The following is a 17210-nucleotide window of genomic DNA, read 5'->3' as shown; positions in this document are numbered from 1 at the left end:
GTGGCGGTAATACGGTCACCACAACAGCCCTATGTATGATTGATAGATAATGCTACATGGGCCTAGATTTTACAGAAGGTTTAACATTTTATAAGTGGCCGGTATTTAAGAAAATGCCTCAACACATCTTCAGTGACTGAAGATGATAGTTGCTGTCTGAATAGCTGCAATATACAGTATTATACAGTGCCATGAGTGCATGGAACTCCCTTCCATTTTATACAGTTCGGAAAGTATTCAGACCCCTTGACTTTTTCCACATTTTGTTACGTTACAGCCTTATTTAAAAATTGATTGAATAAAAAAAAAAAACATCAATCTACACACAATACCGCATAATGACCAAGTGAAAACAGGTTTTTAGAAATAGTTGCAAAAAAAGAAAAACAAGAAAAGAAAAACCTTATTTACATAAGTGTTCAGACCATTTGCTATGAGACTCAAAATTGAGCTCAGGTGCATCCTGTTTCCATTGATCATCCTTGAGATGTTTCTACAACTTGATTGGAGTCCACCTGTGGTAAATTCAATTTATTGGACATGATTTGGAAAGGCACACACCTGTCTGTATAACATCCCACAGTGGCAGTGCATGTCAGAGCAAAAACCAAGCCATGAGGTCGAAGGAATTGTCCGTAGAGCTCCGAGACAGGATTGTGTTGAGGCACAGATCTGGGGAAGGGTACCAAAGATAATGTGATGTCTGTGATTGTGAATCAACTCTCCCCAAAGACTGCAGAACTAGGCCAAATGGAAACACCTAGGAGCATTGTGTTGTGTAATCCACTAGGGGGCAGAACAGCAGAGTGAGTAAGCGTCTGCTCTCCTCCTTGCTTTAGGATGATGTTATCCCTTATCGTTGTGTGTGTGTGTGTGTCAGATTATGTAAAGCACCAAATGAGGTTCATCATCTCTTATACCCTCCAGCATAAGCAACAACAAAAAAAAAACATTATTATAGACACTCTGCTGCTACATCTAGAGGGTATAACCTAGCCCCCATCTTTTTCTATACTGATCTGATAGCTATTTTCAATGGTAATCCCTCCATCTGTGTCCGTCCTGTCATTGCAGTTGAGGAAATGTCTAGTTAGATTGAAGGTTATTGGAGTGTGGTAGTCTATCTCCCAGACCTACCTCTACATTCATAGTAATAGTGCTTCTGTTTCTCCTTGCACCTCACAATACAGCCATAGCGGGCTAACATAATTGGCAGAACCATGTGCAGGCATGTCCTTTCATTTCAATTTGTTTCACTCTAACTACACACAGTGCATACAGCACTACTTTTGGGAGAGTTCTGTTAGTGAGTTTCAGTAAAAAGACAGATACAGACCTGCATCCTGCCTACATGTGTCCTATAAGCTCATTACAAAGCTCACGGCCCTGGGTCTAAACTCCTCCCTATGCAACTGGGTCCTGGACTTCCTGACTGGCCACCCCCAGGTGGTGAAGGTAGGCAACATTACCTCATCGACACTGATCTTCAACACGGGGGCCCAACAAGGGTTTGTCCTCAGTCCCCTGCTGTATTCCCTGTATAACCACGACTGCGTGGCCTCACATAGTTCCAACTCCATCATCAAGTTCGCTGATGACACGACAGTAGTAGGACTGATTACCTACAATGACAAGACAGCCTACATGGAGGAGGTAGGCACTCTGATGGTGTGGTGCCAACGTTAGCAAAACAAAGGAGCTGATTGTGGACTTCAGGCTGGACACGTCCCCATCCTCATCAACGGGGCCGCCGTGGAGACGGTCAATAACTTCAAATTCTTTGGCGTACACTTTTCAGAGAAGCTGAAATTGTTTAACGACACAGACACCGTAGTCAAGGAGGCACGACAGCGACTCTTGAACCTCAGGATGATGAAGAAATTCAGCCTGTCCCCTAGGGCCCTCACAGTGTTCTACAGGAGCACCATCGAGAGCATAGTCAGGCTGCATCACTGCCTGGTGCGGCAACTACCCCGCTGCAGACTGCAAGACTCTTCAGAGGGTGATACGTGCACACTGCTTGCCCTACAGGACACCTACAACACCAGGTGTCGCAGGAAGGCCGAGAAGATCATCAGGGACCCCAGCCACCCAAGCCATGCCCTGTTCTCCCCGCTTCAATCAGTCAGTACAGGAGCATCATTGCAAAAACTGAAAGACTGGCCAATAGTTTCTACTCTCAGGCTGCTCAATAGCCACCACTAGTCACCACCCACCAGTAGGCTTCCCCTCACTACCATATTTGGTAGTGAGTGGAAACGCCAACCGGATACTTCACATTTATACATCCAGTGAAATATCTGTCTCTGTGATGAGGTGTGAATGAAGGAGTCAGGCGCAGGAGGTAAAACACTGAAGTCCAGAGTTTATCCCATTTACATAAATAAAAAGCACCAAGCGTCAAAACAAAACTATCACAAGGGAAATATTCCACCTTGGCAATAACAAATGGAAGAGTAGCTCAACCGAGCTACTCGCTCTCAAAATGAAACAATCACTCACAAAGACAAGGGGAACAGAGGGAACACTTATACACATACTAATTAGGGGAATGAGCACCAGGTGTGTGTGATTGACAAGACAAGACATGACAAGTGGAATGATGAGAATGGGATTGGCAGTAGCTAGTAAGCCGGTGACGACGAATGCCGAAACCTGCCCGAACAAGGAGGGGAGACAGCCTTGGCGGAAGTCGTGACAGTCTCATTATTCTATCTGTGCCAGTACTGTTCTGTGCTACACTGCTGTTTCCTGTGGGAAGGTTTCCCTCTGGTGGTCACAAGTGGTACAACTTACCCCCTCTCAGGAAGGGATGACATCACTATCATTACCACCAGCCATAGTGATTAACTGCATTTATTGTAATACATGGTCAGGTGCTGCTTGGGAAACCAATTAATTGAGTGCTGCTGCTCCCTTCTGGTAGAATGATGACAACTCACTCCACACCATTCAATAACATTGTTATAGACAGGATACAACACAATGAAATACAAATTTATTTAGTATGCAGGTGGTCAAAATGATCATCATCTTGGCATCAAAGTGAATTCTGACAGAGAGGTAGTCATGGCTGGGACTGTGTCTTGACTATCTATGTACTGTATATGATCATAACATGTGTAAAGAAGTTTATGAGTGAATGGTGAGACACCTGCCAGTATAAGCCTCAAACATTTCAGATCACACACAGTGACAGAGGGTGACACTACTGTCGTCATCATCATCATCATCATCAGCCAGGCTCTCCAGTCATAGGCCAGGATTCTGAGTCTGTCCGTCCGTCCCTCAGTCACACTGTAAAGCAGATGGCATCATAGTAGAATAGATCATATTGCTATGAGACCCACAAGCCATAGTTCATTTAAAATAATTATCTTGTACACCACCACCAGTATCCACCAGATCAAAACTTCTAGTCCCAGCAGTGTCCATCTCCACATGATGCCGATTGTATCCCCTAGTCCCCCCAGTCCAACTCCCCTGGTCAGGGTCAGGCCAGTCTGACAGCCCCCAGGAACGTGGAGTCTCCATCCAGAGAAACTTTGGCTGTAGAGCGAGGGATCAACAGCTCCACACTGTCCCCGACCTCCAGCTTCACTACACCTACAGAGAACACAGTTAACACACTCAGAAACAGCACACAAACACGTACATTCACACACCTACTCACAAACACACACACACACAAATGTGCAGACACTCACACATGCCCACAAAGACAGACTCACCCCCTGTGTAACAGGTGTTGTATGGGTAGACAGGGTTCATGTTCTGGATACAGCGGAACAATGTGACATGCTGAGCTTCATCTCCCACCACGTTCCTCTTCTTCCTAATCACCACATGACCCATGGCAAAGGTTGTGTCCATGTAGTACACCTGCATGGGGGGGGGGAATGATAGTTACGGTTGTTTTTTTTAGCTATTGTGAACACTATTGCAGCACATATGGAGAGAAATGGGGAGAGTTAGGGCTTGTGAGCTGTCTATGTGATACACCTATTTCCCACCTGAAGGAGACTAGCTCTCACCTGACTGTAGACAAAATAGTATCCCTCCTCTCTGACCAGGATGCTGTCACTCTCTGCCTCCAGGGCGGAGCCTCTCCTAAGCCCCGCCTGCCAGGGGATCCCTGTGTAAGGCTCCAATGCAAACACTGCACAACAACAGAACACACACACCATGCATCAGTCAATCTAAACATCACCAATCTGGACAAGCAAACCATGCATGAGTCAATCCAAACATGATGAACTACCTAGACTCAGTCTGTATGTCCTTCAGTCAACTTAAGTATTTCAGTCAATGACTGCATTTCCAGGTTTTCAGTACCTTTCTGGAATGTTTTCCTGTTGCTATCTGCCAGCATCTGTAGACAAGGTTGAGACACTAGAGGGAGGGGAGGACAGAGGGACAGTTTTGTATCGATTCAATAACCTCACCATGTACAATATGAGTTATTTCTAGTCAGAGAGAGAGAGAGAGAGAGAGAGAGAGAGAGAGAGAGAGAGAGAGAGAGAGAGAGAGAGAGAGAGAGAGAGAGAGAGAGAGAGAGAGAGAGAGAGAGAGACACTGAGGGAGAGAGCGAGAGAGAGCGAGAGACACACTGAGGGAGAGAGCGAGAGAGAGAGACAGAAACACAGAGAGAGAGAGAAAGAGAGATTACAATCATGAAATTTTGCAGCTTGCCAGAAATAACTCAGTTCAGTGTTCAAAGCAACAGCCCCATTTCACAGAATATGAGCTAAAAATAACACAGCATTGACAGTGACAACATGCTATATGAGAGAAAAAAGAAATGTCCACAACTCTGGTATGCTCCCATGGTGATTTAATCAGACGCACAATGAGACAACGTTTCGATCCAAGTTGGATCTTCATCAGGTTAAGTCACCATGGGAGCATACCAGAGTTGTGGACATTTCTTTTTTCTTTGATACATTCTTCTGTCCTGCACCAGATAAGTTTGATGTGCATATTTTCCTCTTTTTCTAACGTGCTATATGTCCCATCTCAACATGTCAAACAGACACAAACAGTCCCACTGAATAGTATTGGAAGTCTTGCCTGTGTTCTCAGTTCCTGTGCCCACACTCCTCTTCCTGACGAAGGACAGCCCAGGCTGGGGGTCAGGAGGGTGTGGATGGGGCTGGGGGTCAGGGGGGTGTGGACGGGGCTGGGGGTCAGGGGGGTGTGGACGGGGCTGGGGGTCAGTGGGGTGTGGATGGGGCTGGGGGTCAGGGGGGTGTGGATGGGGCTGGGAGTCAGGGGGGTGTGGATGGGGCTGGGAGTCAGGGGGGTGTGGATGGGGCTGGGAGTCAGGGGGGTGTGGAGGGTCTGGGCTGCTCCTTCTGGCTCTGGAGCTGCTGCTCATCTGCTGCAGTGTCTGGGTAATGCATCAGAAACTGAAGGTTACTTTCGTAACCCGGGTTCTCTGATAATGAGTGAGATGTCTCACAATGAGGGAGTACGATTAACTACAACAAGCTATCGGCCCGTGACCTAAACAGGCAAAAGCAGTGAGGGAGGAACGCCCTTCTCAAATCGCAACAAGATCTCATAGTCCCATGTCCGAATTAGACATTCATCCATGTTTCTCAAAAATTAAATTTGGAAGTTGTTCCAAAAGTCAAATTTCAAAGTATTTGGATACTTCTCTGTATCGTTCCAAGGTTAAGTTTAGTCATTAACTCAGAATTCTTAAGGTTAGGCATTAACTCCGAATGGTTAAGGTTTGGGATAAGCTTAAAATAAAAATATCAACCAGCGGTAGATGCTTACACCAATCCACAACACCCTAGCAAAACCAAAGCATACTTGAAGGTAATAGTGCTCACTATTGCCCCTAGTGGCCAGTTTCTACATCATATACATACACATACATACAGTACCAGTCAAAAGTTTAGACACAACTACTCATTCAAGGGTTTTTCTTTATTTTTAATATGTTCTACATTTCAGAATAGTAGAAGACATCAAAACTATTAAATAACACATATGGAATCATGTAGTAACCAAAAATGTGTTAAACAATCCTAAATATATATTTTAGATTTTAATTTTTCAAAGTAGCCACCCTTTGCCTTGATGACAACTTTGCACACTCTTTCAAAATGCAATTGTGTTCGTTGTCCGTAGCTTATGCCTGCCCACACCATAACCCCATCAGCAAACTGCTTGCCCACACGACACCATCCATGTTGTCTGTGGTTGCGGTCGGTTGGACATACAGACACATTCTCTAAAACGACATTCGAGGAGGCTTTTGGTAGAGAAATTAACATTCAATTATCTGGCAACAGCTCTGGTGGACATTCCAGCAGTCAGCATGCCGATTTGCAGCATCACATTTGAACATGTAAACCTCTTACCTCTCCATGCCTGGCCTCTTGTTGCTCCTCTCTCTTGCGGAAGACCTCTGACCGGAGCTCCTCAACCTCGGCTCTCAGGGCAACCAGGTGGTACAGAGACAAAGCAGAAAGAGATGAGGAGGTGACCGCTGCCAGGGTCAGCAGCAGGACCGGCCAGGACAGCCTCCGACCCCCAGACTCCTGCCCAGAAGCAGGGCCACCACCCTCAGGATTTGGACCTGCAGACGGCATCACAGGGCCCAGACAGCCTCCTCTGTAGTCAAACAGGCTGCATGACCTGCCTTCTGAAGGGCTCTCCTCTTTGGTTAGCAATGCTGGATCTTTAGCCTTTAGTTAATGTTACTTTCTCTTCGGTCTAACCTTCTCTCCTGTCTCAGTGTCTGCAGTCTGAAGACTGTACTGTAATGTTGTATAAGGAAGGGTAGAGCAGCAGCTTCCCTCCTTTGTTCCGCTTGATTAACCACACTCAGAACTTCCTGCTCTGATCACGGCCCAGCCAAACCACTCTCACCCACATTTTACCCATCTACGCTCTGTCTATCCCCACTCCAAACGACAAACTCTGCTCTCTCCATGCGCATTAGTCTGAAAGGGCACAGCAGGGGAGGGAGACATCTGATCCAGATTAAAGTCACAGCTGATATGACAAGCTTTAAAACATGTCAAAACATACGTAGTGTGTCATGGAAGAGGAAAGGGTATAAATATGGTGACTCTTACATGGTTAAGTAAAAAAGGAAGTGCAGAAATAACCCTTGCCTCTTAAAAATATGCATAGCAAAACTAAACTGTGCATTACCAAAAAGTATTTGTAAGCAAACTTTCTGGGAATGTGGAACCAGGCATTTTACAGACAAACATTACACAGACAGTTTAGCAGAATCTTGGGTTTATTCAGTTATTGCATGTTACTGTACAGAGAATAGAAAGTGAGATTGTGTACTTAGAAATGAAGAATGACTGTAAAAAACAAACATCAACATTAAGAGTAGGGAAATGAGTGCAATGGTTGTTTTCCTAAACAGAATGGATGAACAGTACAAATTCAGTTAATGAAAAGGTACAGAGCTCTCAAATACAATCCCCATAAGCCTCCAGTTCAGAGAAGAGTGAACGTTCATCATCATAATGCGTTTAGTACTTCAACATATCAGTGTGTCAGTATGTTAACATATGAACACTTCAGTACATCAATAATACCCATGCATCCTTCTCCTCTCTTGCATATCATTGTCAGCTTTCACTCCATTCTGAGAAGCATTAACAATCGAATAGCTGTACAAAGGCTATTTTACACAATGCCAGTGCCAACATGTAGAATAGCAATTGATTTGAGACAAAACATTCAGTTCGATATTATTTATTTCACAATGGGACCTCGTTGGTGGTTATTAATTGGGCAGGGCCAAAGATTCTATCAGCAAAGTATTTCAAAAAATGTCCTGCACCTATCACGCGATCAACAACTTTGGTGGGAGTCAGGGACAATTCCAGTCCATTCAGAAATTTAACTGTATTCTTAGCTAGACATTATATGTCCAAGTCATCTTACAGTAATTTAAATGAAATGGGTATTGACTCCCACTGTCTCCCATTGTTTATGGCAGATTGGCAGGTCATTGTCTACAGGTAGTGGTGTGTGTAGCTAACTGATAGGGTCTGATTGTGACGGCACAGCACACATTCCTCCACTCACACACACTTTGATATGGCAGCAAGACAGTCAGTTCCTGCCATTTATATATTTTGTCAATCTACTCTCAGAGAGGGTGGACTGGTACTATAAGGTCTACAAACACAAATGCATCAACACAGACTCCGTAAAAGTGTTCGGCCATCATACACACACAACAAGCCAACCACTGCAGACAAAGCATGCACCCCTTGTTTGGTTACAAAACTTCCCACATAATAATAATAAAATAATATGCCATTTAGCAGACGCTTTTATCCAAAGCGACTTACAGTCATGCGTGCATACATTTTTTTTTGTGTGTATGGGTGGTCCCGGGGATCGAACCCACTACCATGGCGTTACAAGCGCCGTGCTCTACCAGCTGAGCTACAGAGGACCATAATGCTGTATAATGCTGGGGAACTCACACTGTACAGAGCTTCTCTTCATGTAAAGCTCACTGGTCACCTCACATCCACACCGACTGCACATTTAGAAAGTAGCAGCCTATATACTGTAACATAAGTGTGCTATATCAAAGTTAACAACAGAAACTTCACCGACACAGACGGTTTCATCTCAATGTGATGGAAAGAGTTTAGTCTGAAGTTAGATTCTAGAGTCAACATGTCTGCTGATGCTGAGTGTGTCTCTGTATGGTGTCAGAATGGCTTTGATACAGTAGAACTGCACTGCAGCATGCTGCACTGAGACTGAGAACAGGGTCATATTCATTAGGGCACACCAACAGAAAACTAAAAATTAGCATTTCTTATTGGACATGTTTCATGACGTTCAAGCCCTCAATGAGCTGAATGAGGTGTGTTTTTCCAGGGCTACAACAAAAATGTGTACTGTTGGGGGTACTCGAGGACCAGGGTTGGAAAAAAACAGTCTAGCTCACCTTCAGTCCCTGGAAGACAATCTGGAAAGGTTAATTAGCTTGTTAAAAGTGCTCCAAGAGGGTAAAGTCATTTCTCCACAAGAGCCATGGGGTGAGATGAGACACTAGCCTACTTGACGGAACAATTATGTTGAAAAGAATAGATTAATACAAATAATAATACAACTTAGTCCCACTCAAGTCAATAACACAGGGATCAGAATTGAATCATCACACACCTAACACACACACTCTCTCCCACCGAAGCATGTGTGTACCTAGCTCACAGGAAGTATAAAGTAGAGCCAGGTTATTTTTCAGGCCATGGTATTTGGGAGTGTACTTTGGTTTTTAATAGTGTGCAGAACATTGCAGACAGATGTGTATTGTACAGACAGACATGGCTCACATGTCATAATCTGAAGTTCACATCCAACTGAAAGGCCTGGTGTTGCCGACCAAGATAAAGGGTCAGCTCTGCGTTTAAATTTATTGTCAGAGAATATAAGAACGGGCCTGTGCAACAAAGGAATATAATCTGGGGATTTATAACAACAAAACAGTTTGGGAGTGAAACATTCAGTGAAACTGCCAGGTTGTGCATGCAGATTTTCAGAGTGCCATATGGGCTGTATCATATTGGTTCTCTACCGGCTGATATGAACGTGATTTTAGATTAAGAAACTATGAGGAAACTATGAAGCCTTTAAGAGCCTCACACATTTAACTTTAAACAGTGTGTCATGAAATAGCACAGTAGATTATATAATTAAAAGAAATGCCAAGATCTTGGGTCTTACATCCTTACAACAGGCAAAACGTTTATTGAATTACTGAAAAGCTATCATATTAGTCAAACATTTATATTGATTTACTGAAATTCTATTATGTTATTTTTAAAAACTGTGGTTTACAGTATGAACATGGTTGTGTGGTATGGTGTGTATAAGCCATTCAAAGAAGGCCATAACAAGTACATATTCACCCATGCATTCATAGGTCAAACAAAAAAAGCATTTCCATGTTAATCATCCCCCCCACCCTAAACACTGCCCCCTCCAAAAGTACTCCCCCGTTGTTTTATCTGGTACAATTACACCAATGGAATAAGAAGATAATAAAAACCAATCCCAAACAAAAGCCTAGAAATGTACATTCTCTCCAACCTGACCCTAGTAGCTGAGCCCAGTTCAGTTACTCCTATTCATTCGAATGGAGGAGTCAATACCCACTGTCCTGTATCCTACTATCACACTAACTCCATGACCCGATCCAGGAACAACCCATAACCCATACCCCACCATAGGTACTTCAAGTAGATCATAAAGAACTGGACAGGTATAAGCAATATGGTAGTGGTTGGCTGCACCTTGCCCTTGTTTTTTCCATATTCAATCGTTTCCGATCTACACAAGTGCCTAGGGAGTATGGAGTGTAGGGTTTTCCAGACACACAGTCTTCCTCCCTCCCTTCTAGACTAGATGATGGTGACACTGGCAGTGGACTGGACGCTCTCCTCGTGGGCATGGCTCATCATCAGGTCCTTAACAAACTGCTCCAGGGCGGCGAAGTAGCCCTGGCACTGCCACGTGTCGTTGTGCGTGCCCTCTGGGAAGATGGCCAGCCGTTTAGTCCGCGCCGGTGACAGCTCGTACAGCTGCTTCATCATGACGGGCGGGATGAGCTGGTCCGACAGGCCCGACACGAACAGCGAGGGCATCCGGCACAGCGCCACCTGTCTGTAGGACAGGAACTGGTTCCGGTAGCACAATAGGGGCAGTAGCCTCATGGGCAAGAAGGAGAAGAGCGTGGTGGCCATGTGGGGGATGCTGAGGAAGGTGTTCTCCACCACGATGGCCGCCACGCGGTGAGGGTTGGCCGAGGCCAGGCGCACCGCCACCGCGCCCCCCAGAGAGCGGCCGAACAGCATCACCTTGGTCTTGTCTAGGTCGGGCCGGGTCATCACGTAGTCCAGCGTGGCCTGGGCATCCAGGTACAGGCCATCCTCACTGGGCTCGCCCTCGCTCTTCCCATACCCCCGGTAGTCCACCAGCACCACGTTGGCCTTCAGGTTCACCAGCATCAGCAGCGCGTTAGGCACCCGGTGCCCAATGTTGCCCGCATTGCCGTGGAAATAGAGGATAGTGGGTGGGTCCGTGGAGGAGGAGGGGTTAGATGCGTTGCCGGTAGTGACCCCGGGGTTGCCCAGGCTGTCTCCGCCGGTGTAGCGGAGCAGGATAAGGTTGAGGCGCACGCCGTCCTTGGTGCGGATGTAGACGTTCTCATGGGGGATGCCTGTGGGCATCGGCACGTAAAGGCGGGAGGAGGAGGGCTGGTCGGGGAAGTAGAGCAGCACGTCCTGGAACTTGTAAAGGATGCCAGCCACTGAGGCCAGGATGAGAGCCAGGAGAAAGAAGCCTCCATAGAGGTGGAAGGTGAGGATGAGGGCTAGGAGGGAGATGCGACAGGCACCCCAGGACCAGGAGGCCAAGGCCAGGGCACAGCGCTCCACCGAGCCCCACAGCCTCCACGGCTTCTCCATGGCACAAAGGAGACACACAGGATCACACCACCACCACACACACTCTGTGTAGAGAGAGAAAGAAAGAGAGAGAGAGAGAGGAGAAAGAGGAGAAAGAGGAGAAAGTGGATTGGGGGAGAAGGGGAGAAGAGATTGAAAGTCATGACTCATGCACTGTACTAGACACGACTCGAGATTCTTCACCTCCTCTCACAATTTACAGCTCAGCCAGCCTAACACAGGTGGTAACAAAGTCTTTAAATAAATAATGTACACCTTAGAGATGAGACAAACACCAGTGGAGCCACACACACACACACACAAAATGACATAGCCACTATCAATCAGCCGATGTGCTGCCTGGCCTCAATGTTAAAGTAAGCATGTCTTTGGTATAGCTCCAGTCTCAGTGGTGGTTAAACTGGAGAATTAAGCTGACGGCTTTTCGCCTTCGGGTCATTGACATTGGACTATATGAGAGCAGAGAGTACTTTCCCTGCATCATTCCACTGTTTGGCCTTAATCTGCCAGGCCATTAACCGGATTAGAACCAAACACACCTTAGTTACACAATACTTTGTTGCTACTGCGAATCAGCACCACTGTGAATTGGTTGGCAAATATGTGACAGGTCTTTCACTATATAAAATATGGTATGGTTGGTTCTAATGCACATCTGAATAAATAATTGGAATAGAACATAGATTTGCTGATAAATACACTCCATGTCACATAAGAGATGGTTTTTTAGAGCTGAAAACACACGAGGCATGACATGCCAACCTGCCAAATGGATCAAATAAGGAATGCAGCTTTGGCAACATCATCATTGTCAGACAAGTTGTCAACATAAACAATTCATGACATGTAGTTGTCAACAACAAATACCATTTAAACAATTAGTTAACTATTTACTACACTGTAAGTTTACTTGAAAAGGGGTGGCTAGTGGTAACCAGGCAGTGCATACAGAAACATTAGCTAACGCGTTAGCTAGCTAGGTATGTAAAAGTCGACAAGTTGGCAAGTTTGCAAATGTGTATATACCGAAATGCTACAATACTTTGGCTAGCTAGCAAGCAAGGTTGCAGCTCATCTCTGTGTGAACATCGATTTGCAATTCACAGTGGACAATGCCAGTTAGCTCGCCACATCATTAGCCACCTTGTTGTTGGCTAGCAAGCTAGCAACAACTTGGCACGTATAGCTAACTAGCTACAGACTTACCTCTCTCTCATAATTTTTCGAATCAACTGCATGCAGCGAGATAAACAAATTGCACAGTAAACGCAGTCACTGTCATTCGGTCCAGAAGCTCACACAAAATGTATATTCAGATATGAGCAGCTAGAAAGAAACAACCCGGCAGACAAGCTAATGCAGTTAGTTAGCTAGCTACTTCCTGGGGAGTATTTTTTCCTTCGTGTCACTTTGAGAAATTCCGTGTAGAACGTGGCAAACAATGAACAAGGTTCCACATTCATTTAAACGTGCAAAAAACACATGTAGTTCCACTAGTTTCCACTAGATGGTAATGTGTGAATATGGCTTTTAATGGCCTAGGCCCACTGAGGGATGCAAAACTGGAGCATCCCACACCAATCCATGGTCCATTGTAACAGGCATAAGAAGAATAACTGAGCGGGAATGTATTTAGAAAAATGCAAAACCCCTAAATGATGTCAAAGTAAGTGATAACCTCTGTTCAGTGATTATTTTCATACAATACACTGCTCAAAAAAATTAAGGGAACACTTAAACAACACATCCTAGATCTGAATGAATGAAATAATCATATTAAATACTTTTTTCTTTACATAGTTGAATGTGCTGACAACAAAATCACACAACAATTATCAATGGAAATCAAATGTATCAACCCATGAAGGTCTGGATTTGGAGTCACCCTCAAAATTAAAGTGGAAAACCACACTACAGGTTGATCCAACTTTGATGAAATGTCCTTAAAACAAGTCAAAATGAGGCTCAGTAGTGTGTGTGGCCTCCACGTGCCTGTATGACCTCCCTACAACGCTTAGGAATGCTCCTGATGAAGTGGCGGATGGTCTCCTGAGGGATCTCCTCCCAGACCTGGACTAAAGCATCCGCCAACTCCTGGACAGTCTGTGGTGCAACGTGGCGTTGGTGGATGGAGCGAGACATGATGTCCCAGATGTGCTCAATTGGATTCAGGTCTGGGGAACGGGCGGTCCATAGCATCAATGCCTTCCTCTTGCAGGAACTGCTGACACACTCCAGCCACATGAGGTCTAGCATTGTCTTGCATTAGGAGGAACCCAGGGCCAACCGCACCAGCATATGGTCTCACAAGGGGTCTGAGGAGCTCATCTCGGTACCTAATGGCAGTCAGGCTACCTCTGGCGAGCACATGGAGGGCTGTACGGCCCCCCAAAGAAATGCCAGCCACACCATGACTGACACACCGCCAAACCGGTCATGCTGGAGGATGTTGCAGGCAGCAGAACGTTCTCCACGCCGTCTCCAGACTCTGTCACATCTGTCATATGTGCTCAGTGTGAACCTGCTTTCATCTGTGAAGAGCACAGGGCGCCAGTGGCGAATTTGCCAATCTTGGTGTTCTCTGGCAAATGCCAAACGTCCTGCACGGTGTTGGGCTGTAAGCACAACCCCCACCTGTGGACGTCGGGCCCTCATACCACCCTCATGGAGTCTGTTTCTGACCGTTTGAGCAGACACATGCACATTTGTGGCCTGCTGGAGGTCATTTTGCAGGGCTCTGGCAGTGCTCCTCCTGCTCCTCCTTGCACAAAGGCGGAGGTAGCGGTCCTGCTGCTGGGTTGTTGCCCTCCTACGGCCTCCTCCACGTCTCCTGATGTACTGGCCTGTCTCCTGGTAGCGCCTCCATGCTCTGGACACTACGCTGACAGACACAGCAAACCTTCTTGCCACAGCTCGCATTGATGTGCCATCCTGGATGAGCTGCACTACCTGAGTCACTTGTGTGGGTTATAGACTCCGTCTCATGCTACCACTAGAGTGAAAGCACCGCCAGCATTCAAAAGTGACCAAAACATCAGCTAGGAAGCATAGGAACTGAGAAGTGGTCTGTGGTCACCACCTGCAGAACCACTTCTTTATTGGGGGTGTCTTGCTAAATGCCTATAATTTCCACCTGTTGTCTATTCCATTTGCACAACAGCATGTGAAATGTATTGTCAATCACTGTTGCTTCCTAAGTGGACAGTTTGATTTCACAGAAGCGTGATTGACTTGGAGTTACATTGTGTTGTTTAAGTGTTCCCTTGATTTTTTTGAGCAGTGTACATTAGTGCTATCAGCTGCAAGGTTGAGAAACAGTTAAAATAGCTAGTGACTGATTTTGATAAAGCAGAATCATGGGACCCCCGTGGATGTTAAGAATATTTTAAACAGATCATATCAGCACTAAAAGGTTGTCGGAATATCTCATGAGCACTTTATTTCCCACTCCACCACAAAAAACACTGACAAAGATCCACTGAGGAAATACGATAGGGTTGCGGTGTGTGTGTGTGTCTAACGACAGATGGCATTTACTGTACAAACAAAAACAAACATGTAGCTACACGGTTATGTCAGCATATATTTGAGTACACAAACAGATGTGTCATACACAGGGTATCAATTTCTATCCAACATAATTATTCAAAATTATGGTGATGGATGAGAAACAGCACAGAGTTGTTTACTGCTGACATCAATTGCTGCATCTCCCGACTCCCACCCCAGTGACCTTGTAATGAAAGAAGAAGAATAAACTGCATCCCCACAGCACACACATCTTACCCCATATTCTGCTGATCAAGAAGAACACTAGCAAGAGTGACTCTGCTGCTTTTATACCATAGGTTTAGGTTAGCCACATAGAGAAGTAAAGCTCAACAAACAAAACACATAATAGGATATCACAAGTTCTACAGTTGAATGTATGTGACAATAGAAGCAGGATTTACAATAAAACAACCATTCAGCTTTGTAATAGAAACATTTTGTTTACCCCCCCAAAAAAAGAAACACACAGGGTGACTCTGAGGGTAGGTTCTGGTGTGTTTAATGTTACTAACTTATCCTCCTCTGCAGGCTGACCTTGCTAGGAAGGATCAGACAGACAGATGATGTGTAGAGACTGAGACACAGCTCTTGACCACTCTGCTCCTCAGTCCTTCAACCTGATTTATCTGATAATCTGATTCACAGATGTTAACAGAATCCTTGAGAAGGAGAGTCGGTTTTCTCTGAATCTTGTAAGACAAATTGAATGGAATTTGAGATAGAAAGAGAGAGATTTAAGGTATAGGATTGAGTAAATGAATATAACAGGTAAATAAGATCTGTGCATCAAAGTACATGTTCAATAACAAGTGACATTGTTGATACTGAGGTGTGTGAAGAGCATGATACCATATAGTCATAGAAGTCAATCATAGAGAGACAGAAAATCTCCCCTGCCAACAAGATTCCCTGCTGTCGTTCACGCTCAGTATGCCACAGCTGTGGCTAAGAGGTGGGGTCACCAGAGGTCAGGAGCTGTCACTCCAGGGTGACAGCTAGGGGGTCAAGGATCAGTGTTCACAGCAACATTAACTTCTTGGAAACAGTGTATCTGTTCATGTCCACATTACCCTATTGGAAGTCCTTTATCCACAGGACTGAAAGACAGATTGTCTAGATTGTTTACTGAAATGGACTAGTGGGAAGAGCTTAGCATCTTGCTGTGTATTTCTGCTCGATCGGCATCAAGAGTATAGTACAGCTGGATCCAAGCATATCTTCACTTCTGTCAATGGGTAATGAGTAATGCATAAGCTATAAAGATATATTCAAGACAGCCCCCACTGTTAGGCAAAGAACATTATTTAGCATGAATAAGCCAAGAATACCACATAAATGCATATGAGGACACACCCAATCCCACACACACACACACAATTGTGTGCAGCCTTGCACACGCACGCATGCATTCGCATGCATGCACGCTCAAGCGCATTCATGCACAACACACACACGTTTGTCTTGGGTTATAGGAGACTGACATTGTGTTGGGTGCAGCTTATAAGAGATTGACAGCTGGTAAGTTCACTTTCTCTACCTGCGACTCAATTACCTTAGACATGCCAGTCAAAACAGCTATTATACGTACGCACGCACGCACGCACGCACGCACGCACGCACGCACACACACACACACACACACACACACACACACACACACACACACACACACACACACACACACACACACACACACACACACACACACACACACACACACACACACACACACTCTCTCTCTTCTGGGCACTTTCCCCAATCCCATGACTCAATTACTTTAGATGTGGCAGCAGTCTAAACAGCCGGCGGCCCCCTGCTCAATAACAGTTAATATAACACAGAGGCACTGGGACGGGCTGGCTAGGGATATGACAGCATCACGCCAAGAGACACGCTTGTCATTCACCTCACGTCACTCACAATACATGCCCAACGGCCCCAGAGGAGTGCTTGGACCATACAGTAGGACGCAATGACTGAGATAAAATGTCAGTCCCTTGGATCTAGTGAGTGAAAAATACTTCAAGTAAAGAAGTACTCTCTATTTCTTTTTCAAGTAATGGAATGTGCTTAGCATCTCCTCTATCCATTTTTGTCATACATGTCACACAATTTTGCCTGCAATGTTATGGTATTGGTTTTGATTGCTATTGCTTATTTGTATAGATAAATGTATGTTGAATA

The 17210-nt window shown here is 45.2% G+C and overlaps 2 protein-coding genes across 2 annotated transcripts; both read right to left on the bottom strand.

Moving 5' to 3' along the window:
* Positions 1–2976: 2976 nt before the first annotated feature.
* Positions 2977–6999, bottom strand: LOC121572813 (tumor necrosis factor ligand superfamily member 13B). Its single transcript, XM_041884841.1, has 7 exons — positions 6375–6999; positions 5340–5389; positions 5071–5150; positions 4336–4392; positions 4035–4159; positions 3732–3882; positions 2977–3606 (listed from the first exon to the last, which is right to left on the bottom strand). The coding sequence occupies exons 1-7, from the start codon at positions 6603–6605 to the stop codon at positions 3494–3496; spliced, it is 807 nt and encodes a 268-aa protein (XP_041740775.1). The 5' UTR covers positions 6606–6999; the 3' UTR covers positions 2977–3493.
* Positions 7000–9733: 2734 nt separating this feature from the next.
* Positions 9734–12883, bottom strand: LOC121571629 (protein ABHD13). Its single transcript, XM_041883207.1, has 2 exons — positions 12681–12883; positions 9734–11518 (listed from the first exon to the last, which is right to left on the bottom strand). The coding sequence occupies exon 2, from the start codon at positions 11472–11474 to the stop codon at positions 10410–10412; it is 1065 nt and encodes a 354-aa protein (XP_041739141.1). The 5' UTR covers positions 11475–11518; positions 12681–12883; the 3' UTR covers positions 9734–10409.
* Between the last annotated feature and the right edge of the window lie 4327 nt (positions 12884–17210).

This window comes from Coregonus clupeaformis, chromosome 40 (assembly GCF_020615455.1).
Source record: "Coregonus clupeaformis isolate EN_2021a chromosome 40, ASM2061545v1, whole genome shotgun sequence".
NCBI lineage: Eukaryota > Metazoa > Chordata > Actinopteri > Salmoniformes > Salmonidae > Coregonus > Coregonus clupeaformis.
This window is presented reverse-complemented; position numbering and strand designations above follow the sequence as displayed.